This window comes from Mytilus galloprovincialis, chromosome 6 (genome assembly GCF_965363235.1).
Source record: "Mytilus galloprovincialis chromosome 6, xbMytGall1.hap1.1, whole genome shotgun sequence".
Lineage (NCBI taxonomy): Eukaryota > Metazoa > Mollusca > Bivalvia > Mytilida > Mytilidae > Mytilus > Mytilus galloprovincialis.
Window position 1 is genome coordinate 93,428,073 of NC_134843.1, and position 19,601 is coordinate 93,447,673.

At 32.4% G+C, this 19,601-nt stretch overlaps 1 protein-coding gene across 2 annotated transcripts in view; it reads left to right on the top strand.

Moving 5' to 3' along the window:
• Positions 1 to 19,601, top strand: part of LOC143080749 (fibrocystin-L-like) — an 81,311-nt gene extending 61,710 nt beyond the window's left edge. For both annotated transcript variants that reach the window (XM_076256753.1, XM_076256755.1), the window contains 16 exons: positions 62 to 310; positions 1,107 to 1,376; positions 2,479 to 2,733; positions 3,524 to 3,667; positions 4,369 to 4,608; positions 5,172 to 5,798; positions 6,733 to 6,895; positions 8,161 to 8,402; positions 9,162 to 9,422; positions 9,757 to 10,308; positions 12,252 to 12,553; positions 13,522 to 13,896; positions 14,913 to 15,300; positions 15,960 to 16,147; positions 17,299 to 17,428; positions 18,659 to 19,601. In XM_076256753.1, coding sequence (XP_076112868.1) covers positions 62 to 310; positions 1,107 to 1,376; positions 2,479 to 2,733; positions 3,524 to 3,667; positions 4,369 to 4,608; positions 5,172 to 5,798; positions 6,733 to 6,895; positions 8,161 to 8,402; positions 9,162 to 9,422; positions 9,757 to 10,308; positions 12,252 to 12,553; positions 13,522 to 13,896; positions 14,913 to 15,300; positions 15,960 to 16,147; positions 17,299 to 17,428; positions 18,659 to 18,867 — 4,595 coding nt within the window. In that variant the 3' untranslated portion in view covers positions 18,868 to 19,601. The remainder of the gene's footprint in view (positions 1 to 61; positions 311 to 1,106; positions 1,377 to 2,478; positions 2,734 to 3,523; positions 3,668 to 4,368; positions 4,609 to 5,171; positions 5,799 to 6,732; positions 6,896 to 8,160; positions 8,403 to 9,161; positions 9,423 to 9,756; positions 10,309 to 12,251; positions 12,554 to 13,521; positions 13,897 to 14,912; positions 15,301 to 15,959; positions 16,148 to 17,298; positions 17,429 to 18,658) is intronic.

A 19,601-nucleotide genomic window follows, 5' to 3' on the forward strand; every position in this document is an offset into this window, starting at 1 on the left:
TTTAGAAATAAAAGTGGCAGTAATTTAAATATTAAGTGTAATTTTTTTATTTTCCTTTTAGTTTCCAGGAAAGGAAGAGGAGCATCAGCTGGATATTATTATAATTTGAACTTCCAATGTTTCAAATGTTATTTCAAGGATTGTATTGTGCCACCCAAGCCAGAAACAGTGGCACCAGTCGATACAACACTTGGGGGTGTGGACGATGCCATGACATGGTGGGGACTCGGTCTTAAAAGATGGTCTGATCCAACAATTTGGCCTAATAACACCATTCCACAGGAGGGTGAAGATGTGGCCATTGAATGTGGTAAGTTAATGTTTGTAAAAACAGACGTTCATGTAAAAAAGAGGGGCAATAGAGACCAGAGGGACATTCAGACTCAAAGATAAAAAATAAACTGACAACGCCATGGCTAAAAAGAAAGATACAAACAGACAAATAATAGTACACAGGACACAATATAGAAAACTAAAGACTAAGCAACACAAACTTCACCAAAATCTTGGGATGATCTCAGGTGCTGCAGTAAAATTTAAAAATTTAAAGGAGTTTCTGAGAAATATTCTACTTTAATATGTGTATTTGGTTGTGAAATGTTATCAAATAACAAAATTACCGGTATACCAATAGTTGGTCAGATAACTATTCAATTTGTGTTATTTCATAACTTTGCTGTAAATATTGTACTTGTATTGTATAGATACACAACTGTCCCGGGTCAGGGAAGGTATTGGCACCAATTGTTTTATAAACACCTCCACATTCTGTATTTGCCTGTCCCAAATCAAGTTCCTGTAATTCAGTGGTTGTCATTGTTATATCGTGTTTTTTCCCTTTCATTATTTTGTATATAAATCAGGCTGGGGGCCTTTTACAACTGACTATACAGTACTCATTGTTGAAAGCTGTACAGTGACCTAAAGTTGTTAATTTCTGAGTCATTTGGTCTCTTGTGTAGAGTTGTCTCATTGGCAATCATACCACATCTTCTTAATTTTATATCCTATTTAAGAAAATGACTGTATTTAGAAAATAGCTGATTTAATAATGAATTAGTTTGTTTAAATGTTAAAATATTTAAAATAGATGATATATTCTTAAGGTACATGGGTGCTGGCGGATATTGAGATACCACCATTGGGAGAATTGTTTATCTGTGGAGTGCTGGAATTCGACAATGCGAATTATACTGAAGGTTATAAGAATTTCACCGTAAACGTGACACGTATCGTTATATATGGTGGAAGACTTATTGTGGGTTGGGAAAAGAGTCCTTTCATGGGCAATTTTCTTATAACACTGAGAGGAAATGCATCAGATGAAACATATGAGCTTCCCAGTGGTGGAGATAATATCGGGTCAAAAGTCATTGGTATGTATTTAATAGTTAGTGAAGTATGTTTTTAAAGTTTTCATAAAATGTTTATTTATCTCTCCATTCAAATAAAAAGTCTGTGAAATAGAATACATTTATACATAAAATTAGCTAACTTAAAAAAAATCTAGAACAATTGTTTGAATATTAAAATCTGTTTTTGTTAATAATTTATTGAAAAAGAATTAAACACTTAAAATTTAAAGACCTATTAACAGTAATTGTTGTTTGCTCAACCCAGTTGTGGATGAATGTAACTTCCTTAAAAGGTAAGGATGTGTGCCTTAAAGGGGCACCAGCTACAAGATATATAAAAAATCTAAAGTTTGATTTTTTTCTGTTCAATCAATAATGAAAGTGAAATAGTGAAATAACAATTCACTTTTTGCAGCCAAAAAGGTTCAATTTTGTCAAATTACGCTAAGAAACATTGATAATTAGTTATTCACTTGCAAGTGAATGCGTTGACCTCTTTAAATCCGCATTCATGTGAACTTCAATTTAGACCCTAGCTAGAGATTGACAACTCATGCATTGTACATGTACTGGTTATTTAAAGAAAAAGAATGTCAACAATGAAAGTGAAACAACGGTAAATCATTTGATTACTAATGCGATGCACATAAAATCATTCTTATACGGTTAAAAACAATGAGAAACATCTATTTTTAATCTGTAAAATAAAATCGAACAGACCTATAAAAATCCAATTGCAATTGTTGGTTTAATCTATTCATATCTTTATTTATGTTTACATCGCTTATATGGTCATCTGAGGTCAAATCGATAGTTATTAGATGGCATCTGGACTAAAATACACACAAAACGAACCTATATATTATCTACCCCATGCTCTGTAAACTGTTTATTTTAGACTTTTGATAGTTTGGATAAATGTTTTACATTGTTATAAATCAAATATGAGAATTTTAGTCAAATCGGTGACCATGAATTTGACAGCTAGTGCCCCTTTAATAAATATAGTAAATAAATGATTTCACTTTAGATTAAAGATAATTTGTTGGTCTGAATGGTGAATTTCTAACTATAAGCATAAAAAAGTACTACCTTCTTATTGAATTTTAATTTGTATGTATAGGTGTCTACGGTGGATTAGATTTACATGGAAAGCCGATAGATGTGCCATGGACAACCCTCAACACAACAGCTTACCCAGATGACAGCACTATCAAGCTAAATACAGTCGTGGATTGGGAAGTCGGACAAGAAATAGTTGTTACACCAACAGGGTATAGTGCCTGGGAGACTGAAACCTTCCAAATAACAAATGTTGAAGAGTCAGATGTAATGACAGTATTGACCTTGAATGATACCATACAGTATAGACATTTAGGTTTGTAGGTGTCTTCCTGTCAAGGTTATCACAGATTTGACCTTGAATGATACCATACAGTATAGACATTTAGGTTTGTAGGTGTCTTCCTGTCAAGGTTATCACAGATTTGACCTTGAATGATACCATACATTATAGACATTTAGGTTGGTAGTGGTTTCACTGTCAGGGTTACAAGATACATCTATTGTCATTTTATAAAAGTAATCAAATATCATATGAATTTAAATATTTCCTATTACACTATAAACACCTTTTATTTAATTCATACTTTTTATGCCCCACAGTTATGCCCCACAGTGGGGCATTATTTTTTTTCCGTCTGTGTGTCCATTTGTTCGTTTGTTCATCTGTCCGACGGTCCTGCTTCAGGTTAAAGATTTTGGTGAGGGTAGTTTTTAATGCAATCAACTTGAAACTAGTTCACATGTTCCCTATGAAATGATCTTTCTGATTTTAATGTCAAATTACAGTTTTTATCCCAATTTTCTGGTCCATTGAACATAGCAAATAATAGTGGAAGTGGGTCATTGGTGTACTGTGGACACATTCTTGATTCAAGGGAGATAATTGCTATACCTTCTTTTTTAATTATTCATACGGATGTTTTAAACATATTTAACTCAGATAAGCTGTCGTATAGAAAATTATCTCAAAATGTAGTGACAAAGATTGATTGTCTTAAAAAACACACAGTTGACATAAAATAACATCTTCATAGACCAAAAATTTTGATAGAATAATAACAATGAGGATCATGTGTTTTAAAAGTATTGATGATATTTTACAGCCTACAATGAAAACGGGGTGGATATTACAGCTGAGGTTGGCTTGTTAACACGGAATGTCAAGGTACAATCTGAAGATTATCCTGATTTATACGAAGAGAAATATGGTGGACGTTTAATTGTAGGACAATCAGAGTTTAGCAAAGGTATGAAACTCAAAAGTTCAATTCAAAGAAGTGAGGGCTATATAGCATTCACCTTGTCTGTCTGTCTGTCTGTCTGTTGGGTAATACTTAACACAATGGCTTGATATTTGATCAGCACATTTACAATGTATGATGCACTAAGGAATACCAAGAGAGTATATGCCAAGGATGTTGAGATCATACCCGTAGCCAGGGGGTTCGGGAGTTTGGACAAACCCCCCACCCTTGAAAACAAATAAGCACTGTTAAAGTCAACGTTTTGTTCGAATTGTGACTGTTAAAGTCGAGTTTGTGAGTCCAAATAACCCCCCTTGGAAATTCCTGGCTATGGCCCTAGTGAGATACCTGGATCTTTGAGTTCATCTTGTCTTTTATAGTTAATGTTAATTCTGAGGGACATATTCTACTTCCATTTTTAGAATACCATCTTATAAAGTTATTAATGAAATACATGAATATCCTCCATCAGTAGTGCTTTAAAAGTTTGTAATTTAGATCTTATTTATATTACTTAAATTTTATTCATGCAGTAAAATTGCATAATGCAGGGAAGATTAGAATTAAAGATAAAAGACAATACTTTATGAAAATTGATTTTATTTACAATTTTTTAGAAATAATCATAATAATAAAAACATAATTATGTGAACAGTATTTTTAAAATATGTTGCATAAATTATATAAAATCTTGTGATTTGTAGGTTATGCAAGAATCTCAAACACAGAGTTTTACCATATGGGACAGGATGGAAAAAATTACAGAAAAGCGTATGATCCTAGATTTGCTGTATCTTTTGTTGATTCAGGACCAGTCAATTATATAAGACCATCCTATATACGTAGCTGCGCATTCCATAATGGATTTTCACCAGCTATAGGAATATTTAATGCCTTGTATTTGCCAATTGAGGACAATGTTATACATGGAAGTCATTTTTATGGTAAGGAAGGATCTTATTTGTGCAGGTCACTTACAATATGTTATATGTAGTAAATTAAGATAATGCAATAAGTGTTTCTGGATACCTTGATACAGTGATACCTCTTTAAGGAGACCACTAAAGGGAGAGCAAAAAAGTGGTTTCATAATACATTTGGTCTTTTAATACAGGTTCAACCTATTTCAAATGCAATTAAAACTGCCTGACGTTGATGTTCTAATATATAACATGTATTTACTCCATTAATGTGGTCATTTTAGAGAGATGACAGTTTATTGAATAACTGACAGATATATCTTTATAAAATAAATTAAATACTGAAACCAATGATCTTTCATTCTATGTTTGAAGTCAGGAGAGTAATTATGGATCTTTTTTTTCATCTTAGGAGTCTGTATTATTTGATGAACAGTTTAAAATTAGATATAATGTATGTATCGTTGACTCTTTTAACCAAGATCAATAACAGGGATTGTTTTGTATTTTGAAACATTGTTACTTTTAGTAAATGTTGACCTAAAGGTCCTTGTATTTTTTCATTATTGTGCACTTGTTTATTTCAGCCATAATAACTGACTCTTATGGAACCATTATAAGAAGAAATGTTGTAACGTTGACACAAAATCTTGAAGCTGATCTATTAGGCGCCATTTCAGCTGCAGGTGCTACAGATTTAGTGTTAGAAAACAACCGTGTCTCTGGCTCAGAACGGGCTGCTTATGACATTTCACAACCCTGTAATGCGTCATCTTCAGAATGGTACTCTGGTAATATAGGACGCTCCTCTTTGTACGGACTAATAACAACTCAGGCTCAATATTGTAATAGAATCTGTGGTTTTATTCTGGTAAAGTGTGGATATTATGGTGTGTATTACGGTGGGGGTGTATCAGCAGTATTTGAGAACCTTGTTTTAGCAGACAATCCAATCAGCATATCTATAACAATTACTGGACCCTCTGCAACATCACATCAGTATGCAGATAACACTGCTATTGTAAATAACTCTGTCATTGTAGGGACCTCACCAGTGTTTGATTGTACTATTGATAGAGTTAATAAATCAGAGAAAGGTATTGAACCTCTTCTGAAAAAAGGTCCCTTTGGACAAAGAATAGGAATTCCCTTTGCCACTTTCAGCTCTGGATCTAAGTCGCCTATGGCAATTCAAGGATTACTTACCATACAGAGTAAGTATATTGTTATAATTTATTTCAATTTAGATCACCACATTAAAGCCTATATGCGCTAAGATAAGAGCAATCAATCAGACTTTAAATTTAGAAATTGAGGTACTTTTAAATGACATACTGTGGATTCATTATTATTCATTGGATATTATATTCATGGATTTCGTTGGAACAGGTAAACCACCAAAATTAACTGTTCAATGAATAACAAATTTTCTATTGACTTGTATGCAGATTTCAACTAAACCACAAAATACACCTAATCGCTATTTATTCCATTCCGGATAAGTTCTAAAATTACACAACTTTTTCATCCAGTTGAAGTTATCTGGGACCCTGTTTAAACAATGCACCATGCATGATACTTTTTAATGAGCTGTTTAAACTACCATAAATACTTCAAACAAAATATTTTTTTACTTTAATTTTAATTTCGAAAAAAGTGGATCATACTATATCAAAGTTTCTTGATGATCACTTTCTAAAGTTTTTTCTCCCTCAGCTCACTACTGATGACCTGCATTTTTCGGCCGGTGACCCAAAACAGGAAGTTGTATAAATGACTGTTTTTCCCGGAATGGACTAAATAGCGATAAGGTGTATTATCCACAAACATGTCAGTTTTCCTTTAAAAGGTGTGATAAAGCTTTTGCAACCGTGCTGATATCGATATCATCACGGGTGGCTGATACATCACGCTTGCCAATGATTGTATTACACATACAATTTATCTGTATTTACTACTAAGTATATAATAGATATATGTATACAAGTGTGTAAATAAGTCAAGAGAAAAAGTTCTGTGGAACCAGCACTCAAATTGTTATTTGAAAATATGTATAAACAAATGGTCCATAGAAAACAACTGATAATTAGAAACGTTGTTACAAATGAACTTTCCTAATGAAAGTACAAATGTGATATATTATTGTAGATGTTGAATTTAGAAACTTCACAACAGCTTGTTCCAGTAGAGATAATGCAATTACAACCAATCCTTCAAATGATGATGGAGCACATCCTGTTGAGACGTCAAACATCAAATTCCAGAATGTGGAACAGAAACACAAAATATATTTCCACAGGCCTAACCTAGGGTAGGTCAAATTCAGAATACAAAATCAAAGTTCTAAGCATAGACACAAAATATATTTTATAGCAAATTTCTGTTATTCTGTTTTAAACTGGAGTAAATGCAAATTAAACAAAGAGCTCATCAAATATCTTCAAAGTCCTAATGGCTATGGTAGGTTAAAGTCAGAATACAATTCAGAGTGCTAAGCATAGACACAAAATATATGTTTCTGTTATTATTTGACCTTTGTCTGAAACTGATTTATCTGTATTACAGAATACAGACTCTATACAATAGTAATTATACCCCCGCTTTAAAAAAGGGGGGGTATACTGTTTTACCTCTGTCTGTCAGTCCGTCCGTCCATCAGTCCGTCCATCAGTCCGTCCGTCAGTCAGTCAGTCAGTCCGTCCCATGAAACTTTCGTCACATTTTTCTCAGGAACTACACATCCACCCTTTCTGTAATTTGGTATCAACATTTATATATGTCAGCCATACCGTGTGATGCGTTTTCAGATTCATCACTTGACAACTTCCTGTTTACCGAACACTTGTCTGATTTTACACATGATAGCCAAGTTGAAAATTTTCGTCACATTTTTCTCAGGAACTACAATACAAGGATTTCTGAAATTTGGTTTCAGGATTTATATAAGTCAGCTATACCGTGTGATGCGTTTTCAGATTCATCACTCGACTACTTCCTGTTTACCGAACACTTGTATGATTTTACACATGATAACCAAGTTAAAAATTTTCGTCACATTTTTCTCAGAAACTACAATACAAGGATTTCTGAAATTTGGTTTCAGGATTTTTATAAGTCAGCTATACCGTGTGATGCGTTTTCAGATTCATCACTCGACAACTTCCTGTTTACCGAACATTTGCATATTTTTACACTATTAATATTATCCACTTGCGGCGGGGGTATCATCAGTGAGCAGTAGCTCGCAGTTTCACTTGTTTCAAATCATCCAAGAATAGTTCCTCTTTTCTTGGGAGAAATTCTCTCTAACAAATCATGCTCTATGCTACTTCTATGTACAATGGTTAGGAGAAATTCGACAATTCAAAATTTGTGGATGTTTGGACTTGTTTGGAGCATAACTAGCTCACGCCTCACCTACATCTCCATAACATTTATGACCAGAACACAACTTGGAAATAAAGTTATTTGTGCATTTCAAAGTTTTTCAGCATTATTAATGTTATAATAATTTGTTTATAAAGTTATTGCCCTTTAGAAAAGAGCAAAAATGTATTTTTATAACATAATTTTCAGACTGATTAACCCAGCTGACTGTGTAGACATGGACTGTGATGGTTTGAAGAAAGGTTTTCTGAAAGATTTAGATGGGACATTTTTAGGAACACCAGGGACACCTGGAACAATCTTGCCAGAGTCTGAATGGCAGTGGGGAGGTGATCCACAAAGAGGTCTTGGTGATTACAGAGTTCCTAAAACAATGTTGACCATGCTAAATGGAACTAGAATTCCCATGAGTACTCTAGCTCCTATGAAAGGTAACTTTAGATCTATAATCTCATTATTGTTATCAAGATTTCAAATTTTCAAAAGATATCTTTAAAACCATTTTCAGTGTTTTCATTTTTTCTATTGATGACAAAGCAGTTCTCATCATGATGATGCTTTTCTAAAGTTTAATGCAATTTGGTTTGTAACAACAATTTTGATTGGATGATGTCTGCCATCAATTACATGATTGATGAGGTTCAGAGTCATTGGTCACAGTTTTGCACAATTGCTGTCAATGTTTACAGGATATTTGAAATGTTAATTTGGATCATTTTAAGAGTATTGCATTAGAATAGGGATAAGAGCAATGCATTTGAAGATTTCTCACTGTCAATTTTGGATTTGACTTTGGCAATTCTTCAAATACAGGATTGTTACTCCTGAATTGTACTTTATTAGTTCTACAAATGGATTGTGACAATTCATTCAATAGCTTTTGGGACTGATGTGTATTTATTATTTATTATTTTCACATATTAAAATGTATAATTAACTTATGAAAAAAATATTTACAGAAAAAAACTTTATTGGCCAGAATTACTTTGACGAGGACTATTCTGTGTAGATTCTCTTTTTGTTTATTGTGTGTCTGATTGGGGTCTAAATGATGCAAATTTCTTCCTAAGTTATTTAATATCCTCAAATAGAAAACATACAAATCACAGGATCAAATAATTTAAAATAATGTCTATGCATAACTATACCAATAAGAATTACCAATAAAGTGTGAAGATGTGCAATTTCAGGTATAATTCGTGAAGACGACTGTGTATTTGAAAGTGACTGGAATGCCTATGTATGTCGTGAGTTTGATTATGAAATGATGGTTATAGAAAGCATGGATAGCGACTCCACTAGCAGACGACTCTCTCCTGTGGCCTTGTTAGGACATAATAGTGATGGTGACGGGGTCATTGACCTGATGAATGGACCGCAGGATCACGGATGGTGTTCAGGATATGCCTGTAAATCACGATTGTCAACATTTCAAGCCATTGTTGCCACAGGTTAGAATTTTAACACTACTTTAATTTAGCAAAACAGCATATTTTATCTATCCTATAATCCAATGTTGAAATCTTTATAAAAATGAATTTTCCTCTCTGACCCCAAAGAGTAATCCAAACTTGGCTGAAATAATTATTTTGGGCTTTTATTTATAGTTTCTCAATATTTATTAAGTTGCCGAGCAATTATAATGTCTACAAATGCTATGAATAGAGCATAAATGTAAAACAGGCAAGATTTTAGATTTTATATGCCTGTCAAAAAGTTGGACAAATTTTGCAGTGTTTTGTTATGACAATTATGTCTGTATTTATTTTGTTTCTATTTTTGCAGGCAAAAATTATGAATTGTATTTTACCAGTACATCTCCACAATCTTCTCGCTACTTTCTGTTGAATGCAGATGACTCACAAGCTGTCCGTATTGCAGTGTGGTACTCCCAACCATATCGAATGGATGTGTATTACCAAGAGAACCTTGTATTGCCTGTCAATGGTAGATTTGGAATAGACAATGCTTACATATTAAGTCCTCCACCAGTTGGCGAGCCATTTGCATACCATCCAAATGCTACAACGGATCCAGCCGCAACAAACTGGTTTGATCGTGATTCTGGACTTCTTTATTTTATTTTGAGAGGGTCAGACCCAATCAATATTGTGACCACTAAACAGATCATTGTCAGTTTTATGTACCCAGCAATGACAGCAAATGATTTCTATGGTGAACGAATTGTTGAACTACTTGCTGCATTTTTCGATCTTCCTCCCTCAAAGGTTAGAGTAGTTAATATTGTGAGTGCACAACAAAATAAACGTAGACGTAGAAAAAGATCAACAGAAAGAGATCAGATTGTGGTTGAGATTGGTGATGTTCCTAATAACAGTAAGTAGTTACCAATAAATACATGCTCTAAATATACTTCCGAAATTTACCCCAAAAAACTTACTTTAACTAAATCTAACATAAACAGCAGCAGTTGTCCTTTTCTAGATTTAGACATTTCAATTTTTAACGGGAGAAATACACAAAAGAGACGATTTTTCATTTCCTATTGTTAATTTTCCTTTTTTAGATGGCGATGAGCCTTTGGCTCCATCATACAGTGTTTATTTATCCCAACTTGTTCGGTATGCCCATGTGTGTTCGAATGTCACAGTGATAGATTTTAACGAACGTAATCATTGCATCACAGGGAATTTATTGTGTCAGGGATTTCGATACCATAAATTATTTAAAACTGTTACTAAATTCTTTCATAGATACAAAGATTGGATTAGTAAATTTGGCTGTACCTGTAGAAAACTTATTAAAAATGGTATTTCACATCCTAAATTTTACGATAATATTGTACTTACAGCGAGGAAATCATTATGTGATCTGTGTTAACTCATTGAACCTTTAAACAAACTTATAAGTAAGGGTTATCTACCAATATTGTAATTAGATCTCTTAATATAGTTTACATTGGCACTAATATCGATTTTGTCATTAGCAAATTAAAACATAACTAAATTGTTTCTTGAGGCGGGATGTATAGAGATACACACACATTAATTTTTATCTCTAAAGAAGTCGCTCCTAACTATCCTACTACCTGTGGACACATTTATTTTTGGCATTGCACAAGTCATGTCTTCTCTGACTGTTCATGACGTTAAAATACTAAATCCCTGGGATGTGTTTTAGTTGATTTTAGTCTCTGATGCATGATTTTTTATTATTAATTGTTTTTGGCTTTTAACTAGCTGTCAGTAACTGCTAGTACTCTCAAATCGTATTTTCTTGTTAATTCGACCTGTAGATACTTTTATAATGGTTTTTTTTTGTTATTTTAAATTAATATGGATCTTGTCTATATACCAGCTTTGATTATTTGGAATATCTACTAAATTTCATTTCTTCGTACTACATTTGTATGAACATCAAGATTATTCTCCTTAAATCTGTACAGGAAAGTTTTAGCTAGCTCAATTGTTTGGACTTGTTTGTTTGCTTTTTGGCCTTGAATGTTTTTCCCAAATATTTTATTAACATTTGCATTAAGGTATTGCAGATCAAATTTATTCGTTCATAGTGTGTTAATTTATGTTTTTTTTATTGAGTTAAGCCTTCCAATTGATATTTTATCGTGTGGTTTTCTATGTTGTGATGTTATGCTATTGTTTCAGAAAAAGGGAGAAGTTTTGATACCATTAAAACGTTTAATCCCGCTGCAAATGTTTGCACCTGTCCTAAGTCAGGAATCATATGTACAGTAGTTGTCGTTTGTTTATGTAATTTATATGTGTTTTTCATTTCTTGTTTTTTATATAGATTAGACTGTTTGTTTTCCCATTTAAATGGTTTTACACAAGTAATTTTGGGGTCCTTTATAGCTTTTTTTTCGGTGTTAGCCAAGGCTCAGTGTTGAAGGCCGTACATTGACCTATTATAATGGTCTACTTTTATAAATTGTTATTTGGATGGAAAGTTGTCTCATTGGCACTCACACCACATCTTCCTATATATATGTAAATATTTAATAAATACATTTCCCTGGGGTTCATAGGAGGCCTGTTGCTAGACAAAAATTACCATCAAATTTTTCATTGGCTGTACATTTGTTGGTATGTTCACACCATGAGTATGTATAAAATAGCTGAAATAACAGAAAGTTAAGCAAAAAACATAAATCAATCTTAATGATGAAAGCTCTTACCCATTGGATGTCAAATATTCTATTTAGCCATTAGTTCAAATGTGATATTGCTTGTTCTATTTCAGTTATCAATAGAGCTAAAGGGAAGGAACTTTTAAAGTAATAAGTATTTTCTATGTTTTTGTAGATTTTAACACCACAGCTGGTGATGCCATTACAGATGATCAGTTACAACAAATGTATGCTAAGATAGTTACTGAAGGAGAAGTTGGAAATATCAGTCAAGTCGTTAATGCCACAGTATTGGGTCTTGGTGTGGCAGAACCTACCCTTGATCCCTCTGACCCAAAGTGGGCAAGAGTGACCACTGAGGATAAATACAGAATCCTTATACAAGTTGATCATCTAGACTTTGAAATCACCACTCTTCCACAATATGAAGGGACAGTATTCCCGAGGCAACCAAAGATATGTGCATATGACATAGTGGTATGTATTATAATTAGACAATATGAAGGAGCATTAGCTAAGAGATATAAAAAAAAATAATAGATTTTTAGTTTGTTTAATCATTAATGAAAGTGAAAAAGTGAAATAATAATTCACTTTTAGCTGACAATTTGGTTCAAATTTGTCAAAATAAGCAAGTGAATAATTTGACCTTATTGAATATGTATTCATGTGACCTTCAATTTAACCTCTTAGCTGGAGATGGGTTATGTATGTTTTCAGCTATAAAAAGGAAGAGAATGTCAACATACAAAGTAAAGCAAGGATGAACCATTTGGTTGACAAATTTGATCCACACAAAAAATCATTCTTTTATTGGTAAAAACTATGATAAACATACTTTTAACCTACAATATGAAATCAAACAGACCTAAAAAAAAAAATCAAATTGACCTTGATCTATATAGATATAGGAAGATGTGGTATGAGTGCCAATGAGACAACTCTTGATCCAAGTAACAATTTATTAAAGTAAACCATTATAGGTAAAGGTACAGCCTTCAACACAGAGCCTTGGCTCACACCCAACATCAAGATATAAAGGGCCCCAAAAATTACTAGTGTAAAACCATTCAAATGGGAACTATATTTACATTAGGTTATATGAAAGTTGGCAGTCTTATTTTGCAATTCATCTTGACGGTTAATTAGATGACATCTATACAAAAATACGTATGATATGATGATACATACTGATCAGTCCATCATACATTGGTTAATTGAAGATTGTAGCAGAAAAAAAATAACAAAATCTTTAAAATGCTTTTTTTGGTAAAATTATGTATCATACCACATCTTCTTATTCTTATATTTAGCAAAAAAGAGAAAAAGCACTTTTTAAAGTTTGTGTACAGATATTCCAGAAGATGTTGTCATAATGATGATGTTTATAGCTTTAGGTTCAAATGGATTAGGCTTTCGTTGATCTTTTAATGTGGTTTTTTTAGGGAGTTAAGATAACTGACCTTGGAACAGATTTGTATCCATGGAATATAACAGCAACCTTACGACAAGGCAGTGGTAATCCTGATGGTGTATTGACAGGGAACACCACCGTACCCTTTATTAATGGGGAGGCCAACTTTAGTAATCTTGAGATAAGCCATCCTGGTATAGGCTATATCATAGACTTTAACATGACAGAACCTGTAGAAGCTGAAAACTTAACCTTGGCCTCTATGCCACTGGATGTACAGAAGATACCTGTTACAGCAGTTATTGTGTCTGCCACTGAGGATGTCTACACTACAGAAAGTATGACAATTCAGATGGAGCTAAGAGAAGAACTGACGGGGAATAAACTCGACAATATTGGATGGAGGGTAATCTTTGTTTAAATATCGTACCTTAAAGAATGTTCATGGATAATTGATTTCTTGGTTTTTTTTAAGTCTGTGAACAAGCCTGTATAGAATATGTCATTAGTTGAACACTTTATTTCGTGGTTCACTTGTACCCATGAAATCCACGAAAATTGGTATCCATACAAAAAATAATGAATCCACAGTATCATAGTTTTATCATTCAATTATGTTTTATTAAAAAAAAGCCCCTTAAGGTATAGCAGGGATTTTTGTAAATTCTTTTGACTAGGAATATCAGTTTTCCTACCGTGGTCATAGGTTCTCTTCTGGACCTTAGACTTCCTCCATCAATAAAAACTGACATGATATACCCAATAGTACTGAAAATGGGGTTAAACACAATCAATTAATTAATCATAAAGATCATTCTTTTTGAAAAGGGTACATACCTACCAACTGTCACTATTTGCGGGGGATTTCCCAAATGAAAGCTCTCAAATGGAAATTTTGAAAGAGCTATTTTGTCCACATTTTTAAACAAAACAGTTCATTTTACAATGGCTATAGGCTTTAAAAAGTATGAAGAAGCCAAAAAACAATATTAAAATGCATTAAAAGGCCCCCTTGAAGGTTTTAAAGGACTGTAGGAACTATCTTGCACATAAAACCCCCATGGGCATTTTGAAAAGTTGGCAGGTATAAGGGTAAGTACAATAAGATAAACTGAGGCATCATTGTAAGATCATGATGAAAGTATGTATGTGAATTTAAGTTGTGCATGGATCAAGGAAAGCAAAGGGGCATCAATTTAACATTAGAAGTGAGATCATTTGTAAAAGGTCAGTGCATTAACCAATTAGCCATAAGTATAGTTCCACATTAGTTCTTCCTATTATCTTCATTAAATTGAAACTTTTAAAAAAAATTGCAGAATTTATCTTTTGTTTCAAATAAAGTGATCATTTGCATGGGTTTAATACTACTATGAAACATTTCAAATAATTTGTGCTTTCAACTATTATATATTTTTGTAGTCTCATGAATGGAATGTTGAAGCAGAAATGGGAAGCCCAGAATATTATAACGGCTCTTTACATGGAAGTAACCAGAAATTCTGGGGTTCTAGCAGTCAGGCAACATTCACTGATTTGGCATTTACATCCTTTGGAATGGCGATAATTAATTTCCGTGTGACTACCAATCCTCCCGAATACAATTTTACTATTCCACATTATGTCAACGTCAAGCAATTACAGCATAAGGATATGATCCACAACGAGACCAACGAAATAGTTCTGAAGATAAACGGGGATTATAACACAGTGGTTGGAACAGATGATCGTTACGCAAAAGCAATGTTTGGAAATTGGTTTGCTGTTTTGTATGGAGATTTACAGATCAATTCAGTTACTTTACAACCAGGTATATTTATAGAAATCTTACATTGTGACTATAGGTATACAATACTCATTTTAACAACCCATGTAATAATGATAAAATTAATTTCAACAGATAAAACTTAGACCAGCAACAATATCATTATGTTCAGTTACTGTATATGTATGTGACCTATTTTATAGTTACAATAAAAAAACACTTTTAATAAAAAAAAAAAAAAAACAATAAACTATATCAAATCAAATTTTAATCAAGTTTTTATTAGAGAAATGGGATAACAGAGAAATATTATAACCCTGAAAAATGTTCACTAAAACCCCCTTGTCAGATACATTTAACATTTAGGCTGCATTAATGGTAAAAAAAATGATGTAATGACACATCTAGTTGTTATAATCAGTTTTTCCTAAACTACTTAACATTTCAGGATGTCTTCAGAACTGCTTAATGGCAATTATACCTTCTCTAATATGAATTGTTTTATATTGAAATGTAATAAACTCTTAGTAAAAAAAGTTCGTCGAGTAAAATGTTGAATAAGGGGGCATAAATGCATGAGCTGTTTTATCATTTAAGGGTTAAACAATTTTATATTGTGATAAATTTGAAAGCATTTTGGTAAGTTCCTGTGTTTGTTTATTCTCGATTATCAATAATTGTAACTATATTTGTGTAAATCACAGGTAGTATACTGGTAACCCTAAATGTATCAGGAAGTCACGATAGTATTAACAGTACCTTGTATTCAACCTGTTCTATGCTGACAGATGGACAGACAATAAACTATAATGGACAGGCCCTGGAATTGTCCAAATACATGTATTATAATGGAAGTGTATTTTATGGAGAGGCATGTGAAGTAACCCCAGATGTAAGTTTACATTGAGGAATTTCTCTCCACTAATAACTTTGTTCAGTTGATGAAAAATATCAATTTTGAAGTTATAATTTTAAAATGTGCTCTGTTTTTAGCTCACCTGGTTCCGGCATCGGCGTCGGCCGTCGTTAGCTTTTACAAAAATCTTTTCCTCTGAAACTACTGGGCCAAATTAAACCAAACTTGGCCACAATCATCATTAGGGTATCTAGTTTTAAAAATGTGTGGTGTGACCTGGCCGCCATGGCTAAAAATAGAACATAGGGGGTAAAATGTAGATTTTGGCTTATAACTCTGAAACCAAAGCATTGAGAGGAAATCTGACATGGGGTAAAATTGTTTATCAGGTCAAGATCTATCTGCCCTGAAATTTTCACACAAATCGGACAACTGGTTGTTGGGTTGCTGCCCCTGAATTGGCAATTTTAAGGAAATTATACCGTTTTTTGGCTAGTATCTTGAATATTATTATAGATAGAGATAAACTGTAAACTGCAATAATGTTCAGCAAAGTAAGATTCACAAACAAGTCAATATGACCAAAAAGGTCAGTTGATCCCTTAAGGAGTTATTGCCCTTTATAGTCAATTTTTGTAAATTTGGTAAATTTTTGTAAATTTTAACAAAATATTTTCCTCTGTAACTAATGGGCCAAGTTCATTATAAATTGAAATAATTGTAAGAAGCAAGAATGTTCAGTAAAGTAAGATCTACAAACACATCATTATCACCAAAACACAATTTTGTCATGAATCCATCTGTGTCCTTTGTTTAATATGCACATAGACCAAGGTGAGCGACACAGGCTCTTAAGAGCCTCTAGTTTTATTTTACATATTTATATACATCATTTATCTTTGGTGGTATGCACTTGATGGATTTAAATATGTCTATTTGAAATGATGGACTATAAGTTTATTTACCTCACCAAAAGACAGTAATTATATATCATACCACATTAAAGAATGCTCTCAATCACCAAGTTTCAGCAAGCTCAACATAAACCTGCTGGTAAGGAATATTGTCATTGTATACTGTAATTGTTTAAATGTATATATATTAGACGAGTTGTATATATTTACGAGTGTAAAAGATTGTGTAACAATACCGATAAATAGATGGAAAACAAAATATATATGTTACAGGATGAGGGTTCTGAAGAAGTTCCAATGGCTCTTATAGTTGGTTCAGTTGTTGGAGGTGTACTGTTGATTGTAATTATAATGGTTGTGTGGAGAATGAAGTCACTATCCAAAAACAAAGTACAGGTCGCAGGTAAATAGTTTCTTTTAAAGTTATTTTTAAAATAAATAAATTAAAGAAATAAATAAAAAATTCAGAAAAGTAAGATATTATTAATGATAGGTTGCTACATATTGTTTGTAACCCTGCACACTTTGAGACATCCGTTTCAATTCAGAGCATTGAAGAGCAAAATATCCACTATTATATGATTATATACACCAGACGAGAAATGAAATTGATATCTAAAACTCAATAAATGGTATACCAAATCTTCAAGTGTCATAATAAATTGGTACCGGTATATGACTCTTAGGCTAGAATATTCACAAAGAAACGCATTAGGAGGACATGGAAATACTAGGCGTTTGCCTGTCTGTCCCGTCTTGTTTGCACTTTCATGGGTACCATTTTTGCTAGTTTTTTTATAAAACTTATTCTATAGGTTAATATTAGCAATATCTTGTTTGAATGGTTTTACACTAGTTATTTTTGGGGGCACTGTATAGCTTGCTGTTCAGTGTGAACCAAGGCTCCATGTTAACGATCATACTTTGACCTATAATGGTTTACTTTTACAAATTGTGACTTTGATGGAGGGTTGTCTCATTAGCACTCATACCACATCTTCTTATATATATGATCTCCAGGTCACAGTGGCTTTCAAAATAACTTCTTTTATCAATAACATGGTTTATCATGTTTCTTTGTGAAAATGTGTATTCATGTTTTTTGTTAAACTGTACTTTAATCATTCTAATCATTTACTGTGCTTTATTTTGTAATTTATTTAAGAATTGAATGTTTCTTTTTGCAACTTCATTGGGGTGTAAAAGTGTTGACAAAAGTACATTTTGTATGTAGCCCGGAGCATTCTAAAAATGTTTGCACGGTCAACACTTTTACAACCCTATGAAGTTACAAAAAGAAGCATTCAATACTCATAATTACATTTTTTATCTAGGATCATGAAAACAAGATATCCCATATTTATCAAGTTTTTATTTAATTTACCTGTGCACTTTATTGTGGGAACTTGTGTCATCATGAATGATAAATTTTATTGTGTAATGACGTTGCTTAAGGAATAACATGTGATGTGCAGTTAGCCAATCAGAATCATGTATTATAATGAAACATACATCTAATGTAATTATTTGATTGTAAAGCTCAAATATTGGGCACCATGATTGGCACATCTTACCTTATGTTATAATCAATGTAATTCTGAAGGTATTATAATAATTCTTCCCTTAACTGTAGGTGGATTACTTGGTTGTGGGTGTGGAACAGGATCACACGAAAAAGACACAGATGAAATCTTATACAGAGAAAAGTCTTTTATGAGTGTCCCTTCATCAACGCCTACGAAAGGGTTAGCTTCCAGAGACCAGTCTTTTCTCAGTAATGCACCCAGTGCCCATGATTTCAAAGCACCAAGATTATCGCAAGCATGGAAGAGCAATTTTTAATCGACAAGAGAGCTAACACTTTGTTTTTATTGTATAAACAACTTATACTTAACACATTATTATTGACTTTTTATTTTCAGTGTGAAAATATTACTTATATACAAGCTGTTAAATAAAATAAATTTTTATTGAAAAATGTTTTTTAATACCTGACACATAATTTATTTTACTGTGGTAGAAATCTGACTATTGCTTTAAAATTCTATGTTTTTTCTTTTTTTGTTTCGTTCCTACAATAGTATTATAAGGTTTCTAAAATTTGAACTAATTTCAAATTATATATTTTTCATCAATGAACATTGAAATGTATATATCCTTAAATTAAAATGTCTTTTTATTTATTTCAAGTCAATACCTGTTAATTGCAATTAATCTTTTTATGACTTAAAATTTTCTTCTTTTTAATTAATTACTAACAGTGTAATAAAAAAAAAATCTATTATTTTTGTTTTAGTTATTTTAGTTTTTGTGCATTTATCGTTTTAACATTATGCATTTCAGATTTTGATGTTTGAAAAACCTAATATAAACAAATTCTTATCATATCTAATAAGACCCTAGACTTAAAAAAATTGACTTACTAATTTGTAAGAAATCAATTATACTTAGCAGTTTCTGTTTCATTTTAATCCGTCCAGTTTAAAGAAATGTTGTGATGTTCTGTTATATCTGACCTAAATGTATCCATTTTACATTTTATGTATGAAATTTATAATAAATTTACTAATGTTTAA